General features: G+C 41.0%; 1 protein-coding gene and 1 long non-coding RNA gene across 4 annotated transcripts in view; one reads left to right on the top strand and one right to left on the bottom strand.

Moving 5' to 3' along the window:
* The first annotated feature begins 953 nt into the window (after nt 1-953).
* Nucleotides 954-21,376, top strand: LOC105548012. 2 transcript variants are annotated; one of them, XR_001007326.1, is made up of 4 exons: nt 954-1,391; nt 13,683-13,822; nt 18,089-18,208; nt 20,674-21,376. It is a non-coding gene; the product is annotated as an uncharacterized LOC105548012 (long non-coding RNA). The 2 variants fall into 2 exon arrangements; XR_001007325.1 differs by lacking the exon at nt 13,683-13,822 and having other exon boundaries at nt 18,009-18,208.
* PRKRA (protein kinase, interferon-inducible double stranded RNA dependent activator) overlaps nt 18,719-21,421 on the bottom strand; it is a 20,705-nt gene continuing 18,002 nt past the window's right edge. For both annotated transcript variants that reach the window (XM_011991822.1, XM_011991823.1), the window contains exon 8: nt 18,719-19,558. In XM_011991822.1, the coding sequence (XP_011847212.1) occupies nt 19,401-19,558 (158 nt within the window). In that variant the 3' untranslated portion in view covers nt 18,719-19,400. The remainder of the gene's footprint in view (nt 19,559-21,421) is intronic.

The following is a 21,421-nucleotide window of genomic DNA, read 5'->3' as shown; positions in this document are numbered from 1 at the left end:
TCAGCCTCCCTAGTAGCTGGGATTACAAGCATGCACCATCACACCCAGCTACTTTTTGTATTTTTAGTAGAGACGGGGTTTCATCATGTTGGCCAGGCTGGTCTCGAACTCCTGACCTAAGGTGATCCACCCGCCTCCCAAAGTGCTGGGATTACAGGCGTGAGCCACTGCACCTGGCCTGGATAACCTCAAAATTTTAAATGAAGGGATTGGAGGTAACATCTAGGATTTTATCTAGTTCTGTCTTCTATGATTCAAACCCCAAATTCTCCACTGGAATAACTGCTGCTGGAATCAATATTCCTGGCTGCGCGTCTCTGAAAAAAAGCTCTCACATAAGGCTAATGAGAGGGAAAACTAAGGGAGGATCTCTCCTTTCAAGGCCACATAGTCAGGGTTGTTTAATAGGCATACAAAGTGAAGACATATTTACCCATTCACCATGAAAAAACACTTTTATAAAGGGCCCAATACCTGGGCTTAATAGCTTCATTTCTTCTGTGATCTTGCAGTATACATCAAAAAATTAACAAATAACATCCAGTGACATGATCTTGGCTCACTGCAAACTCCGCCTCCCGGGTTCCAGCGATTCTCCTGTCTCGGCCTCCCAAGTAGCTGGGATTACAGGCATGCACCATCACAGCCGGCTAATTTTGTATTTTTAGTGGAGACGGGGTTTCTTTCTCCATGTTGGTCAGGATGGTCTCGAACTACCGACCTCAGGTGATCAGCCCGTCTTGGCCTCCCAAAGTGCTGGGATTACAGGCGTGGGCCACCGCGCCCGGCTTGCCCCGCCCCCCGCAATTTCTAAACTGTATCTGTCTCCTCCCAAGCCCTTGTTCCTTCATCCCCCACCCGGTGCAGATTCAGACAAGCATTTTAGTTCCTAAGCCTCGCGGTGCTCTCAGCTCCCGCGCCTCTGAGCTGCCCACACCCCTCCCAATCCCCTCCTCCGCGCCGCCGTCCTTCTCGCTCTTGGATGCCCGCAGTGCCCGCTCCCTCTGAACTCGCCGGAGCAGGGATACAGCCGCCCGGGGCCTCTTGCTCGTGCTTGGTTTTCCGTACCCCACTTCCTAAAGGGTCTTTAGGGGTTCCCGGACTCCTTCGCCTGGGAGCCTCCATCCGCCCCGCACAGCCCCCGGCAGGGCCGAGGGGCGGCTTCAGTGGCGACCTGGTGGGGCCTAGCCGCCCTGCTCCCTGACGTCAGCGCCGGCGCCGTCATTGAACAGCTTTTGCTTAGGGCAGAAGAACCTATGGGCACAAAAAGCAGCATCGCGTAGCGGTGGCGGAAGAACGAGCAGGAGCTTGAATTTCAGTTTTCTTATGAGGAATTTTCCAGAAAAGATATCTTCACTGTGAAATAAGTAAATAAACGCCCACTCAGTACAGTAAGTATTGATACCGTCCTGTAGCATTTGGCTGGAAAGTGGTGTCAATAGGGTTTTTCCTTCAGACTTGACGCTACTGTGCAGAAGGGCCAATGCCAATCCTTCTGTGAGGAAGTTTTTTTTTCTTCCTAAATATGTTAATTGCCTCAACTTGGACTAACGGTCACAGTCGTGAATATGAGTGTAAGAAACAGTTTCTTTCTCACATGTATGAAACGGAAATTTTCCTTCATGTAAGGCCACTATTCAGAGTAAAGTCAAGATTATGTAACCTGCAAAATGAAGCACTAACTTCATTTCAAATGAAATAAAATTTCATCTGATCAGAAACCCCTTGGAGCAGTTTATATTAACCTAATTATCTTTTATTACTGCAGTAAGTTCATTGAAGATTATGGAATGCATCTAAAAAGCAGTTATATTTACAGGTCTCAAAATTAAATGCTAAGGAAAAGCATTATTTCTGCAAACCCAGGTAGTACGGACAAGCCGAAGGGAGTTTCTGTCAAGTTTTACTCTAAATTCAATCATGGATCAGCTAGATCTCGGCTTGGTTATTCTTGGAGGAGCTGCTTTGCAAATGATTCCACTCTGAGCTCGCCGGCCACAGTAGCATGAAATGGATGGCGGTTTCCTCTTCCTAAGACTGGGTGTGGTTTGGCTGGACAGAGTCTATACAGTGGGCGACTCTGGCGGGATTTGAGGAGCCTAGAGAGGCCCACCACATGTGTGTCTCCCCCTAGTGACCAACGAACTGAAGTTCCTGTGGTTAAAGGCAATTGCTGATTTTGCCATTAGCTGGAAGGCGAAGCTCAAGGAACTCCTGCGTGTACAGCACCATTCTAGAAGCTGGATGTGTTTAAAGATGTGACGCAATATGTACCCAGAAGGAATAAGACTAGATCACTAGGGTACAAATTAAAATATCAAGTTGCATACGCTGAATGTGGGATTAGCTCCGCGGAACACACTTTGGAAAACACTACTTTAACGACCTCATTCTGAGTCCCTGTAATGCTTAAGATTATAGCACAGTTTAGGCACCTTATATATATGATGACGGAATGCTTTCCTAGAGTGATATTCTGTGGTGGAAAGAGCAAATCAAAGATCTCTGTGTTCTCTGTGACAGTGGAATAAATTGCAACTATTAATATAAATAGGGGTTTTAAAAAATGTGGGAAAAGTCTGAAGAAGCATTTGCAGAAACTCCTTACAAAGTCAGTGACAGCAAGGCCAGGCCAAGGTGGGCGGATCACTTAAGGCCAGGAGTTTGAGACCAGCCTGACCAACATGGCAAAACCTGGTCTCTACTAAAAATACAAAAATTAGCTGGGCGTGGGTGGCTGAGGTGGGAGAATTGCTTCAACCCAGCAGATAGAGGTTGCAGTGAGCTGAGATCGCATCACTGCACTCCAGTCTAGGCAACAGAGCAAGACTCTGTCTCCAAGAAAAAAAAAGAAAAAGACATGTACTATAAATGTAAAATATAAAATATACGCTGGAATTTAGAGACATATGTAAAAAAGAATGTAAAATATCTCATTAATAATTTTTATATTTATTACATATTAAAATGATAATGTTTTTGACAGGTTAAGTAAAATATAACTCAATTAGTTTCTTTTCCCAAAGAATGTGGCTACTAGAAAATTTTAAATTGTATATATGGTTTGCATTATCTTTTTTTCAGACAGTGCCGATGTAATAGTAACAAAAAGTCTCAGCATCATTTAAGATAAAAGGCCATCATCAGACAATGCAGGACAGATTGTAACAACAGGACAACAGGAAGTACTACAGAGATTCAGAGAATGCCATAAATAACCTTGGAATCCTGTGCTTGGGTAAACCATTTCCTTTTTTTACTTAGCTGATCCCTTAAAGCCTGTGAAGTTGAAATGTTACAGAGGGAATTATTTTCTATTTGAGTTAGCCACCTCAATTTCATAACTTTGTAAGAAGAAAATGGCTTACATTTTTGCATCTTCAAGGTTTTCAAAGCATTTGCACATTTATTATCTCATTTCATCTTTCTAATCCGAGATGAAGGTAGAGTAGGTTATCCCCATTTTACTGGTGAGGAAACTGAGGCTCAAAGAGTTCATGTGATGTGAAGAATATTGGAATTAAGGATGCCAGAGAACAGTGACTCAGAGGGACCAAATCATTATGGGGTCCATTTGGAGGTCTCTATGTAGAGGGGGAGCTTCCTCAAGGACTTCTGCGGAGACCTCCTTATTGGAGGAGAGGAGGAAGCTTGAAGATACTTTTCCCCACTCGGACTCAGTACTAAGCACTTTTCCACTCCAAGCCCTTCACCTTCTCCTCATCCCAGGCCCTGGGTCCATAAAACTGCAGGAGCCTTTTGTTCAGGCATTCCCTCAGCAATGCTGTGCTGATCCACCTGACCCTGGATTGGTGCCATTCTATCACAGCATGGGATTAAAGACTTGACCCTTCCTTTCATATTGGCTTATTGTCTTCACTGCTTTTCTCACATCTGGCTCCTCAACTCTCTGGAACCAAGCTTGGCCCTTGACAATTAGACCTGCTGTCTCTTCCCACTTTGACTTCCCTCTTGTCTCCCATCCTGGTACTGTTCCATGCTCTGGCTAGGCACAGCCCCCAACTTTAAAGTTTTTGAATGATCACAGGCATTTCTGGGATTTGGCAAGGGATAAATTGAGTTGAGACTACATTGAGTTTGGGTTTAATGGGATATATGTATGTGGTTTGTAGTCACATCCATGTATACTTAAATATTGGTCATCCCACCATTGGAATGGTTTCTAGGAATACTCCTACTAGTGATTGTGCAGGTTCACCTACACCCTACACATAAAAGCAGGGCCAGAGGTCACACTATGATGTGAATGTGACCTATTGCTTGGCACCAGAAATATGCGGGTAGTGAAGAAGAAACAGATTGAAATGAACTGTGATAGATCCATTGCAAGAATTTCTCCAATCCTTCCCTGTAGGCAGACCCTTTGCAATGTGATTTTTTTTTAACTCTACCCATGAAAAGTTGGGCCCACCTCTTGAATCTTGAATTTGTGACTTGCAATGCTGTGGAAAGAGCCATACTTGAAGAATAGGGCTGCTTTAGTCTCTAGAAAGGGTCTACTTTAAACCCATGCCAACAAAGCTTTTAAAATACTCCTCCTATAAGAATCAATGTGATCCATCAGTAAATTAACTGTGAGAAAAAAACTCAATACTCTTTAAAGGAAGACAACAAAGTCTTGATTCACAACAAGGTAGAATTTGTAATGTACAACATATAATCTATCAAAATGTAAGAGAATCAGAAAAGCAGGAAAATGTGACACATAATCAGAACATGTGTTGCTGGATCGTGCCGATCACCTTTGTTTTCCAACACTGGAGGACTTGTGGAATCTTGACTCAGCTTGTCACTCCTCAGTGGTAACTTTTCTCTGCTGGCCTTCACAGAATCTTACTCTGCACATGCACAGCTTTATATTTGGCTAAAGACTTCAAGGGAATCCCTATGCAGGATTCTGTAGTTTCTTCTCTACACCACTTCTTATCCTCAGGCACTCTGCCCTACTTACTCTAGGCAACTCAGCATCCCTGAGGTCTTTCTGAACTTCACTTCTCCATTCTGCAGTCCAAAATGAGCCCTTGAGCAGAAATGTAGGGCCACCAGAGGGATCAACTCATGTGTTTCTCCTCTGTCAGGTTAGCAGCCTGTGCTGTTGTCTAAGATTCTTTGCTTGTCAAACTTTTATCAGGCTCCTAAGGCTTCTGCTAAGCCCATTTGTGCACTTCAATGTAAAAGCCAGTTGTAGCAAGAACCCTGCTTAGTTGGGTTAGCAAGAATCCCCACTTTTGATATCTGATCACCCTTGATATCTAATTGGGTTCCTCGTCCTCTACCATCCCAAAGGTGACATCTGATTAATCTGGCCTGACTTCAGCAAGAATCCTGTTAGGTTGGTTGGTTTAGCCAGAATTCCCCTTACCTTTGATGTTTCCTCTTAGTAATTTTCTATCCACTGCCACCACCCTGCCCCTTGTCTATAAATTCCTTCTTGCCCATGCTATATTCACAGCTGAACCTAACCTCTCTCCCCTACTGCTAAATCCCATTGTACAGGTCCCTGTACCTTTTGAGATAGTCCTAAATAAAATTTGCCTGATTGTGCTTTAACAAGTATCATTTTTAAAATTTCTGTTTTTTTTGTTTTTTTTTTGTTTTTTTCCAGAAGACAGGGTCTTACTGTGTCACCAGGCTGGAGTGCAGTGGCATGATCATAGCTCACTGCAGCCTCAAACTCCTGGGCTCAAGTGATTCTCCCATCTTAGCCTCCCAAGTAGCTAGGACTACAGGAGGGTACCATCAAGCCCACCTAATATTTTTATTTATTTTTATTTTTTGTAGGAATGAAGTCTCACTATTTGCCCAGACTGATCTCAAACTCCTGGCTTCAAGCAATCCTCCTGCCCCAGTCTCCTAAAGTGCTGGGATTATAGGAGTGAGTCACTGCACCTTGCCTCATTGAATAATTTTTTCTTTATATGTATAATGTCTGAAAGGGGCTGCCTTCTGTCTTTTGTCCAGTTTTAAAGTTGTTTACAGTGAGAGGAGCACTAGCCCACACCTGTTACTATATCACATTTGGAAGCAGAATTCAGTTACCCTTAAATTAGAGATGAGGAAACTGAGGAAATGAAAGGTTAAGCAACTTGCCCCAAATTACACAGCTGTTTACATGTGATGGAGCTTGAATTCAAACCTAGGCAATCTATCTTTAGAGATGCCCACTTAATTATTGTACTGTACAGCTTCTTAGAAAAATGGCTTTATATATGCATGTAAAATGTTTTGTCCAGTGTCAGGTAACATAGTCAATCCTTAATAAAGTCTAGCTAAATTATTCTTTAAAATCCTAAAGCTCAGTATGAATTTGTTCCCAGCCCAGTGTTTCAAAGCAAAAGATGATTAATAGGACACAAGCACCATCAAGTGAGTTGATATTCCTTATTAACACTAATTTTTATTACCATCCTACTATTAGCAAATAAAAACAAAGCATTTGCTTAAGTCCTTTATTAAGTGCATGAACAAAATATTAAATCCTTAGCCTGCTTTCTTTTGCCATTAACACTACCTTTCTTAACTAGAAATATAAGATAAAATGAATAAAATAAACCAAGCAATCAGGCATAGGTACTATCAGTTTCTGAATTTCAAATAAATCCTGTGCAGTAACACACCCATCTGGCCATAATGGAGATTGCACCAGAATGAAAGCACAAGCTCATAAATAAAAATGTAAACATTTGTAATAGAACCCAGCATTTACTATACTATCTAATTCTTAATCTGCCATCTAAATGAGCTCCAATTGTTCATCTTATTTTAAAACATTATAACTGGAGACATCTGTAAGTCCAAGCCTTTCTTTGGTTTTAGCTCATACGCTTGAAAACAGTTTCTCTCTGTCTTCTGCCTTTTTTTTTTTTTTTTGGTGAGATATATGTAAATATTTTTCAAACCTCTATTGTATCTATTAGAACGGAATGCTATAAACATGTGGCAGCTATCCATTCACTCAGATTAGCATAGATAGAAAAACTAGTTTATTCAGGTCTTCTCTCCACAATGTCCCACTCTTGCCTCAGCCCAAGCAGTGAAGCAAAAAAACCCACATAGTCCAATGCATCTACTTTGCCCTCTCTAATGTTCAAATTGACTGAATAGCTATCAGATCTCCATTATACACTGTTCTCTGCAGATCGCCTTTTTGATAAGTCTTAACCTAAAAAAATTAAGGGAAATGAAGAAATCAGAAAATGATAAGTTAATTACAAGAAATGTAAGACTTGGCTTATTATTATCATCTCCTTTTTGATATCAGCTGTATTTGTGGCAGAAAGCCATCGTGATCCGCTGTCTCAGTATATTGTTAAGCTAGTAATTCTGAGTATGTTGTCAAGCTTGTAAAATGTTCTGAGTAGACCACATCTTCAGTAATTTCCACAAGTTTACAATTTTTCAGGTAAAGCTATAATTTATTACCTTAAAAGAAATTCATTTTTTCAGTGTAGTAAGAGCTGCTGCTTAGTTATAATACTCTGAAACTTTCATGAAACTATCCTTTTTATAACTCATATTACAATATGGGCTCTTTCATGTTTTTTAACTTCTTTGGACCTTGAGATGCAGTGTTATTCTAGATGCAGCATTACTCACAGTAGACGTTGTCCTCAAATTAGCATAATTTCTATTTCATTTCCGACATACTGTTTTGGATAATGTTGAAATAAATCTTTTGAAAATGCAAATATTTTTTGTCATTGCAGCACATACACCGTCTACAGAAACTTTGTCTTAGTTTGTTTAGTGTTGCTATAAAGAAATACCGGAGACTGGGTAATTTATATTATTTGGCTTCTGATTTTAGATGGCTGGAAAGTTCAAGATCGGGCTTCTGCATCTGGTGATGGTCTCAGGCTGCTTCCACTCATGCAAAGGTAAAGGGAAGCTGGTGTGTGCAGAGATCACATGCAAGAGAGGAAGCAGGTTAGGGAGACGTGCCAGGCTCTTTTTAACAACCAGCTCTTTTGGGATTTAATAGCGTGAGAACTCACTCACATTTAAGGGAAGGCATTAATCTATTCATATGGGATCCACCCCCATGATCCAAACACCTTCCACTAGGCCCCACCTTCCAACACCACCACACTGGGAATCAAATTTCAACATGAGATTTGCAGGAGAAGGGACAAACAAACCATATCCAAACCATAGCAACCCTGCCAAAAATAAAAAGCAAAGAAAAAACTGGCTACAAACTCATAATTTGTCCTATCTCTAGAAATTCTAATAAAAGGCAAAAGATACATGATCTGAAGAGAATCCAGGGTATCTCAAATGCTGGCTTGTAATTTTATGTATCTTAAATTACGTGATTTATATGATATTCTTATCATCTTTTCTCACTAAACTATAACTCCGTATCTCAGGTGGGACTCTCAGGGAGCAGACTCAGGAGACAGTGGGCAGCAGGTTTATTAGGGAATGCTTTCGTGATCATCATCCATGGAAGGAATGGGAAGAAATGAGGATTGGGTGGAAGGAGGACTTGGGTTGTGATACAGTGTCAACAGTGTTCTCAGCTGATCCCACGGGAAACTTTGAGCTGTTTGGCCCTTTTGGTGTCCCATATTGGAGCAAGAAGTTCAGGGAACTCAAAGATGGGGGTAACCTTGGATGCAGTGACACTCTCAGCTGGTCTCAGTGACTTACCTGGTGATAAAACTCAGCCCTCAATCCTCAGAGGCTCAGAGTCCCTGGTCCCCATAATCTTTTTAGGCTGATAATGGCTGCTACACTGTCCATTTACAATCAAAATTGGGCAAGAGCATACCAAGGGGTGCATCCGTGCACTACTTGGGTACCAACATTTTCCTCCTTCCTCCAACTGTGTAACCGTAGTCCTCCTCTTTATGATAAGATCCATTATCCCTACTAAGATGTGACTCCTCTTTTTGCCTGCTACTTTCTTGGTGCAAGGAACCTGAAGTACCTAGTCAGCAGATGTAGCTCATAGTTCAATGAGACCAATGAGTCTCTTCTTGGGTCTCACTGAACTGCAAACTACATCTGCTGGTGGAGGTGTTTCACCTTTAGGAAGCAGGACCTCTAAATGACAGGGCCCAGTGTTGTGGAGCCAGGAAGCGCAATTTCCCCCTAGAGAATCACTGGGAATGATAAAAAGCAGGGCCATTCCTGCTTCTACACCCTGATTCCTGGACCCATGTATTCTACCTATTGAGAACACAGCCCTACAGAAAGACCATTAAAGTGTACATTTCATCTTAAAGGATGGTGTTCGTGTTACGTATGCCTTCAACAAGTTATTTAATTATTCTATCAGGGTAGAGGCTTCTGGGTGATGCAGCATGTAATAATATGACAAGCAGAGGCTGTGGTCATTTGCCCACTCTCTTTCCTCCTTTGCTATAAAACAGGTCCCATGAGGTAGTTCAAACACTCTGAAAGCCCTCCGTGATGCTGGCTGATGCCCTGCAGATAGAAAAGGAGAATCATGGAAAATATGTGTCTATTCCTGTCAAAATGAGTCACTGCCTCTTGTTAGGATCATTATTGTAAGTCAGCTTGCCACCAAGTGGCTGATTGGTCTTCTTGAGGAATAGGCACTCAGTATTGCAGCATTGGTTTCTGTTGTTAGCAGGCTGAAAATTTAGTAGTGACTATAACAAATCAGCCTCAGTGTATAGGCGCCCATCCTGTTAGGTCTATTACTTAGCCTCCATTCCTGCCACAGTAATTATTCCAATGCCAGATGCTGGGTGTTATTAACTGGCCAAGTCCTGATAGTAACTTGGTTGGTCAGGGCCTTTTCTATTATGGGTACTTGGTGGTATAGATCAAATGCAGTACAAAGCTCCTAACACTTTGTGCCCACTCTCATGTGCCCAGTCCACCATTTTTATCTCAAATCTCTTTGTTCCCACTAGTTTAGTCTCTCTGTTTTCAGGACCCTGATCCCATGACCAAGCCAGTTGTCACCGCCCATGTATATTCTAACCTTGAGACCCTTTCTATACAAATGGGCGGCAAAGTACACTGCTCAAAGGTCCGCCCTTTGGGAGGATTTTCCCTTATCATTGAATTTCAGGGCCACCCCTGAGTTGCACAGTAACATAGCCACCATCTGTTTTGTTTGCCAAAATATACCCATTTGTGAGTCAAATTCATACATTTTCCTCTTTCATCATCTGGTCATATGGGATCAGTGGCAATAAATGTAAGCCAAGGGAGAGACACTGGTGCAACAGTGGTAGAGACATGGGAGTCTAGGCTGCTTGCTAATGTAACATGCTGTGCCATCTGCCTATGTTTGTGTTCTACATGTATAGAACCCAGCTCATAATCATTGGTCTTGGCTTCATGGCCACTTGGCATCCCTTTGTCGGGTGCTATATCTCTATAAAAGCCCAGTAGCACATCAGCAGCTGTTTGTTGAAAGGTGTTTACTTCTCTGCTACAGATAGCACAGCCAGACTCTTGGGTCTGCATTGTGATTTTCCCATTAGGACTTCTCATAAACTCCATACAGAATCTTTTCCTACATATCTAATACAACACCATCTGCTGGGTGGCATGGCACAAGTGGTAAAGCTGCCATCTGGACCTGCTTCAGAGCCCTTTTCTGCTCTGGGTCTCACTTGAAATTGGAAGCCTTTTATGTCGTCCAGTGTATAGGTAACAGCAAGTATTTCCTGCTATGGAATATGCTGCCTCTAGAACCCATAGAAACCTATCATTCTTCTATGCTTCCTTCTTTATGGTGAGAGGTACAAAATGCAATAATTTATTGCTTATTTTGGAAGGGATATCTTGGCATACCCTGGACTGTGGACCCACCAGAGAGCCACCAATGGAAGACCCTTGAATCTTTGTAGGGTTTAATCTCTCACCTTCAGAGTATATGTGCGTAGCTCCAATGTATTACCTACTTCTTGCTCTTCTGGTCCAATTAACGTGGTATAATTGATGTAGTGGATCAGTGATGTTCTGCAAGATGCCCAGCTGGTCTTGGTCCTTCAGACTATATTACAATAAAAGGTGGGAGAGTTAACATTCTTCTAAGAAGATTATACGTGTTCACTATTGTCTGATCCAAGGCAATGTGTTTCTGATCCTCTTTTCTAATAGAGATAGAAAGGATGCATTTGTCAGATCAACAGCTGCATATTGTATATGTAGTGCCATGTTGTGATTTCTACTTTTTTGCATCTGTTGAGACTTGTTTGAAATATGGTCTGTTCTGGAGAATGAGAAAAGAATGTATATTCTGGGCTGGGCACAGTGGCTCACGCCTGTAATCTCAGCACTTTGGGAGGCTGAGGTGGGTTGATCACCTGAGGTCGGGAGTTCAAGACCAGCCTGACCAACATGGAGAAACCCCATCTCTACTAAAAATTCAAAAATTAACCGGGCATGGTGGTGCATGCCTGTAATCCCCTCTACTTGGGAGGCTGAGTCAGGAGAATTGCTTGAACCCAGGAGACAGAGGTTGTGGTGAACCGAGATGACACCATTGCACTCTGTAGCTGTTGGGTGGTGAACCGAGATGACACCATTGCACTCTGTAGCTATTGGGTGAAATATTCTGTAAATGTCAGTTAGGCCTATTTGATCTAGTATGTGGTTTAACTCCAGTGTTTCTTTGTTGATTTTCTGTCTCGATGATTTAACTGTTACTGAGAATGGGTTGCTGAAGTCCCCTAATATTACAGTATTGCAGTTTATCTCTTCCTTTAGATCTATTAATGTTTGCTTTGTATAATTGAGTGCTGCAGTGTTGGGTGCATAGATATATAAATTACTATATCCTCTGGCTAAATGGACTCTTTTGTCATTATATAGTGACCTTCTTTGTCTGTTTTTATAGTCTATGACTTGTAGTCCATTTTATCTGATGTGAGTATAGTTACTCTTGATCTTTTTTGATTTCCACTTGCGTAGATTTTTTTTTTTCCATCCCTTCACTTTCCATCTATGTGTCATTACAGCGGAGGTGAGTTTCTTGTTAGCAGCATATAGTTTAGGGCTTGTTTTTTTTTATCCGTTCAGCCATTCTATGTCTTTTAATTGGAGAATTTAGTCCCCTTACATTCAATGTTATTATTGACAAGTAAGGACTTACTACTGTCATTTTGTGCTTGTTTTCTAATTCTTGTTTTATAATTCCTCTCTTCCTTTCTATTGTCTTCCTTTGTGGCTAAGCGATTTTCTCTGGAATATGTTTTAATTTGTTGCTTTTTGTTTTTAGTGTATCTATTATAGGTTTTTACATTGTGGTTATCATGAGGCTTACATGAAACACAGATATGCCAAGTCATCTTAAAGAGATGACAACTTATCTTAGATTAAAAAAAAAGAAAGAAAAAACTAAAAAAAAGCCTTTATACCTTAACTCCATCCCGTCTACATTTTGACTTTTGGTTGTCTCAGTTTATGTATTTTTATATTGCTTATCTTTTAACAGGTTGCTGTAGCTGTTATTGTTTTTGGTAGATTTGTCTTTTGGTCTTCATTCTAGAGTTATAAGTGGATTACACATCACAATTTCAGTATTGAAGTATTTGGGGATTGTCTTTGTACTTAATTTCATCAGTGGGTTTTATACCTTCAAATGTTTTTGTTTTTGCATATTAGTGCTTTTTTTTCTCTTTTGGATTGAAGAACTCTCTTTAGCATTTCTTTTAAGATGGGCCTCATGGTGGTGAATTCTCTCAGCTTTTGTTTACTGGGAAAGACTTTATCTTGCTTTGATGGTTGAAGGATAGCTTTGCTGGATATAGTATTCTTGTGTGGCAGATTTTTTTTTTCTTTCAACACTGAAAATTTCATCCCATTTGCTCCTGGCCTGTATCGTTTCTGTTGAGAAGTCTGTTGCCAGATGAATTGGAATTTATATTATTTGCATCTTTTCTCTTGTTGCTTTTAGGACCCTTTCTTTGTCCTTGCCCTTTGAGAGTTCGACTGTGTCTCTCAAAGGGGTAGTCTTATCTGGGTCGAATTTGTTTAGTGTTCTCTGACCTTCATACCTGGATATTTATATCTTTCTCAAGTTTTGGAACAATTTTTATTATTTCTTTGAATAAGCTTTCTACCCCTTGCTCTTGCTCAGCTTTTTCTTGAACACTAGTTATTCTTAGATTTGGTCTTTTGAGGTAATTTTCTATATCTTATAGGTGATCTTCATTCCTTTTCATTCTTTTTTCTTTTCTGCCCTCTCACTGTGTAATTTCAAATGACCTGTCTTTGAGCTCACTGATTTTTTCTTCTCCTTGATCCATTCTGTGGTTGAAATCGTCTGATTTTTTTTTTTAGTTCAGCAAATATATTTCTCAGTAATGAGAATTTTGTTTTTTTAAAAATTATTTTAATCTGTTAAATTTCCCTGATAAATCTATAGATTGCTTGTCTGTGTTATCTTGGAGGTTACTGAGTTTCCTTAAAACTGCTATTTTGAATTCTTGGTCAGAGAGCTCACATATCCCCATTTTCTTAGATTCAGATACTGGTTCCTTGCTTTGTTCTTTTGGGGAGGTCATGGTTCCCTATTGCTGTTGTTTTTCTTGTGGATGTACGTCCATATCTTTGCATTGAAGGACTATTTATTCCAGTCTTCTCTGTCTTGATTGTTTTGTTTTCTATTGGCGACGTTTGCTTAGAGATTCTTTGTGACTTATCTGTTAAATTTCTTATTTTCCCACTAGATCACTGTCTCCTTTTTGGCACTTGATGGCACCTTACGCCCAGCTTTGCCTCCGCTCTAGAAACTCATCAGAGTGATGCCCTTCTCAAATGGGGGAGGTCTCAAAGGGGATATCCTGGCAGTGTGAAAGGCCGGCTAAAGGTTTGTGCCAAGAGGACCTGTGGAATGCATCTCCTACAGCTGTTGCTGCTGAGTAGCCACTCTGATCTGGCATCTTCTTTGGTCAAGTTCCAGAGCAGAGTTTCCAGGGCTGGGGATTGAAGTCCTGCGTCCTCCCTTTGTCTCTGGTTGTCCTCGGTAATGTTTTTCCCTCAGGTACTCATGATACTTCCCATGGACTGAGTCGGGGACAGGTCTCCTTCCGGGGAATCCAAGACGGCAGAGAGGTTGGTTGTCTACCTTTTCTCACTTTTTCCATTGTAGAAACTGTGAGTTGGGGGAAGTTTTCCACACACTTGGTGCCAGACAGATTGTGGGGAGGGGCACCGCAGATATAAAAGTCTGATTCTCTTACCATCTGCTCAGAGTTTTTTGACTTCTATGTCCCCAGGAATTGACTCATCCTTATATCTGAGTTCTGGGATATTGTTGGTGATAATCTCGGTGCTGTATATTTGTTTTTGGTTTTCTGGTGTGCAAGTGAAGCCAGCTTGCGTCTACACTGCCATTTTTGAACCAGAAGTCCACCTGATGCCATGTGGGTCTGCTCTAACAAAGATGCCTATAGCTGTCTCTGTAGATACAATTGGAGCTACTACCTCATAAAGTTTGTGGTAGCCCACTATCTGGTTTTTGGAGGGGCTAGACTGGTGAATTAAATGGAGATACAATGTGAACCATCCTCCCTGAATCTTTTAGATATTTTAGGATGACATTAATTCCTGCCATTCCCTGAAATATTATTTTTTGATTTACTATATTGGTATAGAGAAGAGGTTAACTTTGAAAGCTTCCACCTGGCCACTTGGCCTTTATCACTATGTTAGCTCTTACCACACACACTGAGAAACCTGGTGTCACTAATCAAGTATATTTATCACAATTATACACTCAACGACTAGGTGGGTCTGTGGATATATTGTGAGCCAGACTTGGGCCAGGACTCCCTAGGACTCGACCTCCATAACCTTTACTGTAATCAAGGGCATATAATGACTTTCAGTTCTGTGATATCATTGTTAACTCAGATCCTGTGTCCAACAGATATCAAAATGTTGAGTATTCCCCTTTCACCACTGTATGATTTCCTGAGTAATGGCGATAAGTCCCTTTGGAGAAGGACTAGAGGAATCATTATTTGTGCACACTACGGTATTACACAGTCCTTCCTCCTGGGGACCCAGATTCTTTAGTTAATGGGCCTGGATCCAAAAACTGACTCAGGTCTGGAAATTGGGTAAGGGGTCGTGATTATTTTTTATTTATTTATTTTCGAGATAGATTCTCCCTCTTTAGCCCAGGATGGAGTGCAGTGGCACAATCTCGACTCACGGCAACCTCCACCTCCTGGGTTCAAGCAATTCTTTTGCCTCAGCCTCCCGAATAACTGGGATTACAGGCGCGCGCGCACCACCTTGCCCGACTAATGTTTGTATTTTTAGTAGAGACAGGGTTTCACCATGTTGGCCAGGCTGACCTTGAACTACTGGCCTCAGGTGATCCGCCCTCCTTGGCCTTCCAAAGTACTGAAATTACAGACATGCGCCACTGCACCCAGCCAGTTTAACTTTTTTTTAATTGGCTTAGTTGCCAAGAGAGGAAGTTGGGGAGGATCCTGAAGAGTGTATGTTTTGTCCTTGGAGAGACAGCTCATTGTCTTCAAGCAAAACAGGGAGCATACTAGCCCTTATTAGAGAAGAGAGGGGCACTTCTGTAGCCTTAGAAGGTTCTCGAAACCTGAGGATTGAAGATTTTTCAGGTGCATCAACCCTGATGGTTTCATCCCTTGGGTCAGGGTTCCATTTTCTCCCAATCAGGGTCCTGACCACAGCACAGTAGACCTGCCTAGCTTGGGTCCTAACTTCTTTGGAGTTTAATTCTCATGATTAAGTCCTGGGCCTGGTCCTCAGCTTCCTCTCCTCATTGGCTTGAGGAGCTGAGAGTCTGATATTCTACAAGGGAGGTTTTCTGGCCCTCACACTGAGTTTTTGTTTGTTTTTGAGACAGGATCCTGCTTTGTCACTCAGGCTGAGAGTGCAGTGGCACAGTAAGCTACTGTAACCTTGAACTCCTGGACCCAAATTATCCTCTGGCCTCAGCCTCCTAAGTAACTAGGACAACAAATGTATGCCACTATGGCCTGCTGATTTTAAAAATTTTTTGTCGAGATGGGCCTTGCTATGTTGCCCAGGCTGGTCTTGAATTCCTGGCCTCAAGCTATCCTCCCTTTTTGGTGTCCTGAGGCACCGGAATTACGGGCATGAGCCACTGCTCTTGATCCCACACTCAGCTTTTAATTACCAACTAATCACTCTCATTCTTTTATTTTGAGACAGGGTCTTACTCTGTAGCTCAAGCTGGAGTGCAGTAGTGCAAACATAGCTCACTGCAGCCTCAAATTCGTGGGGGCAGGTGATCTTCTTGCCTCACCCTCCGAAATAGCTAGGACTACAGCCACAAGCTACTGGGCATGGATAATATTTTAAAAATTTGTAGAGACAGGGTCTCGCTATGTTACTCAGGCTGGTCTCAAACTCCTGGCCTCAAGGGATCCTCCTGCCTCAGCCTCCCAAAGTGCTGGGATTACAAGTGTGAGCCACTATGCCTGGCCCATTCTCATTCTTTTGTTATCTTTTTCCAAGGTATCGGTCTAGCTCAGTAATAACTCATCAGTTCCACTATCCGCACTGTTTCCCACCTGATCTTTGTGCCTGCCAGTGCATTTCCTTAAGTTGACGTGCCATCTTAGTTCACCACTAGTGAAAGTTTTAACAACTGCACTATCAGGGTGTGCTAGTAGTTAACTTCTCCCTACCCCAGTGAGGAGAATCTCATCCTGTAAGTGAAAAGGCAAGATAAATGGCTCCAAAAGCCCACTGGAGCACCTATTTTCCTGCAACCCTTCTGGTACCAAGATCACAGATGCTCAGATGAAGATAAGTGGGTAGGAGATTTATTAAGGATTGCCACCTGTGGAAAGAAAGGAAGCCCCACTGGGTGGAGAAAGAATATGGACTATGATGCAATCTCAAAGGCAGCTTTAGCTGACACTAAGGGGAACTCTGAAGCTAGGATGGTCTTTCAGATTGTCCTAATATGGGGCAATGGGACTAGTCTTTGCATGCAGCCTGGCCCAAGAAGGAAGTGTGACTTTAGATGAGGTGGCTTTCTTCAGTTAGAGGGCAATTCTACTGACAGTTGAGGGCTGTTGGGTGCACACTGCCAAGGTGAGAAAACAAAATCCTCTGTAGGGAAGGGGAACCTGCGTGGAATATCATAGCACACCCTGAGATCAGGGAGTGGCTCTTCATCAAATAACACAATATGGGCCAACATATTCCCAGAGGCTGCTGTAGTGCTGGGCACATTAGTACTCAATAACTTATTGAATTAGTATTACCATCATATTGTATTATTGCCATCCTCATCTTTTAAAGTCACTTATCACTTAATGGATGCTCTTATGTGTTAGAACTGACACTATGAAGATGACTATGACACAATTACCTGTTGAGCCTATTTGGGAAATTAACCTATATTTAACAAGTTTGACTAATTAGATTGGTTAAGAGCCTTAGCAGAGGGCTAACCAAAATGGTGTTAAAGGATACACCTGATGGTCCAAGAAAATCCCTAACTCTGGAAAATCTGGATAATCTGAGAGGCGACATTTGAACAGTGTAAGAATGCACTTTCTTCCAGAGCCAGAAGCAGGGAAAGCAGAGGCAGCAGCAATTTTATCTTCTGGGCACCTTATCCTCAGACCTCATTTTATCAATACATATGGACTGTCTACAACCAAGTGATATTATCCTTTTCATCAGCCTTATGAAACTTTCCCCCAATTTATCCAAGTCAGGATTTCAGTATGCAAAAGTCTAATGTCATCTCAGAGAGTTCATTGTGCCTCCCCCATATCCAAGACCATTTACTAAAACCTTAGTTCAATCTTTAAAGAGTCACAAGATCCTATTATGCCCAGCTTTTTTTCCAGTTTAAGTCTATTCCTTACCTTGCCAAAAAAAGCACCTGTTTCTATGGTTTAACAAATGGAACTTAGAATATGGACCTATGGTAAGTGCTCTTTAGAATTGAAGGTAAGTTACATGTACTGGTTTTCCTTTATTTTATAGTTTGTTCTCAAAGAATTCCAGATATTTTTTTCCAGACAAAAATACCTGCTACATACTTCCTTCGGTATGAATACATGAGACCTACCTTCATTCATAAAGACCTACCTCTATGAAGCTTTCCCTGAGCTCCAAACACAGAGCTGAGACCTCTACCTAACTTAGAAAGCTAGCACAAGCCGGCGCTGACAGATGGAAGACTTGAGATGTTACAAGATGATATATGGAAACACTAAAGGTTAAAATCTGTTCATTAGACTTATTTCCTAACCTTTTCATCACTCATCACTTTGGAACATTCTTGCAACTGAACTGAATAAACTGGGAAGGGTTTTTGGGTAATTCTAACGCTTTTTTTTTTTTTTGAGCAGGGTCTCACTCGGTCACCCAGGCTGGAGTGCAGTGGTGTGATCCTGGCTCACTGCAGCTTTGATCTTCTGGGCCCAAGCAATCCTCCCACCTCAGCCTCCTGAGTAGCTGGGACTAAAGTGTGCCACCACACCCGATTGATTTTTTTTTTTTTTTGTGGTAGAGATGGGGACTCACGATGTTGCCCAGGCTGGTCTCGAACTTTTGGCCTGAATGGATCCTTCCACTTTGGCCTCCCAAAGAGTTGGGATTATAGGCATGAGCCACCGTGCGTGGTCAAATGCTTTTTAAACTAGTAATTCACCTGTGTATGGTTATGTCAAAGAAAAATACAAGGTTGCAAACGCTTAGAGAAAGTAAGGAAGTAACCCATTACATGTATGTTTGTAAATTTTGCTTAGGCCATCATTTTTTATTTTCACCTTTGAATTTCAAAGTAAATTAGAGATATGTAAATAACAGAATTATCAACATTAAAATATTCACGACAATGGCTAACAAGAACAGGACGACAGTCAAGTCAGTAGCTTTTTAATAAAATGAGCAGAATCCCATCATAACAGTTCTTTGTTACATGAATTAAAATACAGAGCAGACCAATCATGTTCCCTGAAATTTAACAATCATACTTAATAAAGGCCTGTTAGTGCTGTCCCTCAAGACTCTAATTCAAAAGGGCTTCCTTTGAATTCCCTTTATAAAGCTTTGTGCAAAGACCTTAAGCACCAGTAAGAAAGACTGTTGCTAGCATTTTTATTTCATCATCAACAACAAACATGCAGTTTCTTTCTCCGATGTGCATGGCACTGTAAAATGGGTGCTACACTCTGTCTTGTGGTACAAAGTTTATAAATACAATATACCGATACAAAGTTGAAGCCATTAAAAAGAGCTTAATAACAACCGTGAGGAGATAATTAAATCTGGAGTATTGATGGACTCTATGAAGAGATTTAGAAACAAGACATAAACTCAAACACTATGGTCAAAGTTTTACTTGGGAAGAGGCCAGAGGGGAACTTTTTATGTGCTACTGAAAGATTTGTTAAGTTGCTCCAAATTTACTTTCTTTCTGCTATTATCTTTAAATACTGCAAAGCATTATGAGCTGCATCACTTTGTGCATTGCCACAGGAGATACCGGAGCCATGACAGACCGTGATGGGGCTGGTGGACAGTTCAGCAAGACATTGATACTGTCCATTGGCGCTCAGTTCATCTGTAATGACACATTCAAGGATGACGATTAATGTCCAATATGTATAAAGTGGATCCCTTTGTAAAAACAATACAATTCTTATTACTGTCTTTCTTTTTAAGCATCCATAGTATACTACACCACTCGCAATCTTTGTTTTGCTTGTACAAACAGAAACCACAACTGCTCAGCTGTAGCAGTTTTCAAACACATTACACTTCATAATGATCTGACAGCTTTAAAGACACACAGATATGTAGGCTGCACTCTAGCTCACTCAATCAGAAATATGGTTGGGGGTGGCTGATTCCTACATTTAAAAAAAAAGTTCCCAAGGCAATTCTAATATGGTTAGTTGAACACTATTTGGAAATTACTGAACCATTAAGTAACTTTCTCAAAAGGGAAAGAACCATTTGTTAAAGGACTGGAGAGATTGTATTTTCCACTAGGAAGTCATTTTCAGGAGGCATCTGAACCAGGAATAACTTGGATCAAGGCAAAACCTCCTTTGTGTCTTCTATTAAAAATTTTTTTTTAATTGATACATAATAATTGTATGTATTCATGGAGTTGTCCCTTCATGTTCTTAGGTTTTAAGTCTGTGCAGAGTCTAGTTCTTTATTTATACTGTAAATGGGTCATGGTGTTTTAAAAACAATACCTGACCCAGGAAACAAATGTTCTTCCCATCAACTGATGAGTCATTCTTACTAAAGATGGCTGAAATGAGGGCAAAGAGGAAGAAACAAACATGTGCGGTATAACTTAAAGTGGGCATAATAAAAATGTTATTTTTGATATTCTATTTAGTGGAAAATATCCAGATACAATGGGATTATTTAATGAGTGAAGAGGCTTTCTAGTTCTAGTATCTAGGTTCTTTTCTCCTGACCCTCCAACCCCTGCTTGAGGCTCATCCATGTTGTAGCATATATCAGAACTTCATTTCTTTTTACAGTTGAATAATATTTCATTGGAAGGACAGTCCACAATTTGTTTATCCACTTATTTATTGATGAATGTTTTGGGCTGTTTCTACCTTTTGGCTTTTGTGACTAGTGCTGCTATGAATATACACGGATCTGTGTGTATAGGCATTTGTTTAAATACCAGTTTTTGATTTATACTCCTAGGAGTGGAGTTGCTGGGTCATATGGCAATTCACTTGAGGAACCGAGAAGCTTATTCTACAGAGGCTGAACTGTTTTATATTCCCACCAGCAACTTATAAGGTTCCAATTTCTCTACATTGTCACCAACACTTGCTATTTTCCATTTCCTTAATGATAGCCATTCTAGTGGATTTGAAGTGGTACCTTATCATGGTTTTGATTGCATTCTCTATTAACTAATGATATTGAGCATCTTTTCATGTATTTTTTGGTCATTTGGTCATTTTTCTTTTTTAATTTTAAAATTTTGAGACAGGCTCTCACTATATTGCCCAGGCTGGTCTCAAACTCCTGGGTTCCAGCGATCGTCATGCCTCAGTCTCCCAAAGGGGTGGGATTACAGGTGTGAGCCACTGTGCCCAGCCCATTTGTATATCTCCTTTGGAGAATATCTAGGTTCTTTTGAAGGTAGCTGCATAGAAGCTAGCCAAATTAACAGACTGTGGTTTTTAGACTGCTTTCCATATCTACAAGAACTATTTAGTTCTTAAAACTGGGAAGAAATGTTTCAGAGGCATCATTAATTCATAATCTAAAAATTTATTTCAGGTTTCCTTTTTTCCCCAGATTCTGTATCCTCCATAGTTCTATTCATGACATGGGTCATTCATCTCTGTATTCTAAACCCTCAACAAACTGTAGACACTAATATTTATTGGATGAATGGTCTCTCATCAGCCACCTTTTCTTTTTTTTTTTTTTTTTTTTT

This window comes from Mandrillus leucophaeus, unplaced genomic scaffold (assembly GCF_000951045.1).
Source record: "Mandrillus leucophaeus isolate KB7577 unplaced genomic scaffold, Mleu.le_1.0 Scaffold40, whole genome shotgun sequence".
NCBI lineage: Eukaryota > Metazoa > Chordata > Mammalia > Primates > Cercopithecidae > Mandrillus > Mandrillus leucophaeus.
Note: the sequence above shows the minus strand (reverse complement) of the source record. Positions and strands in the feature narration are given on the sequence as shown.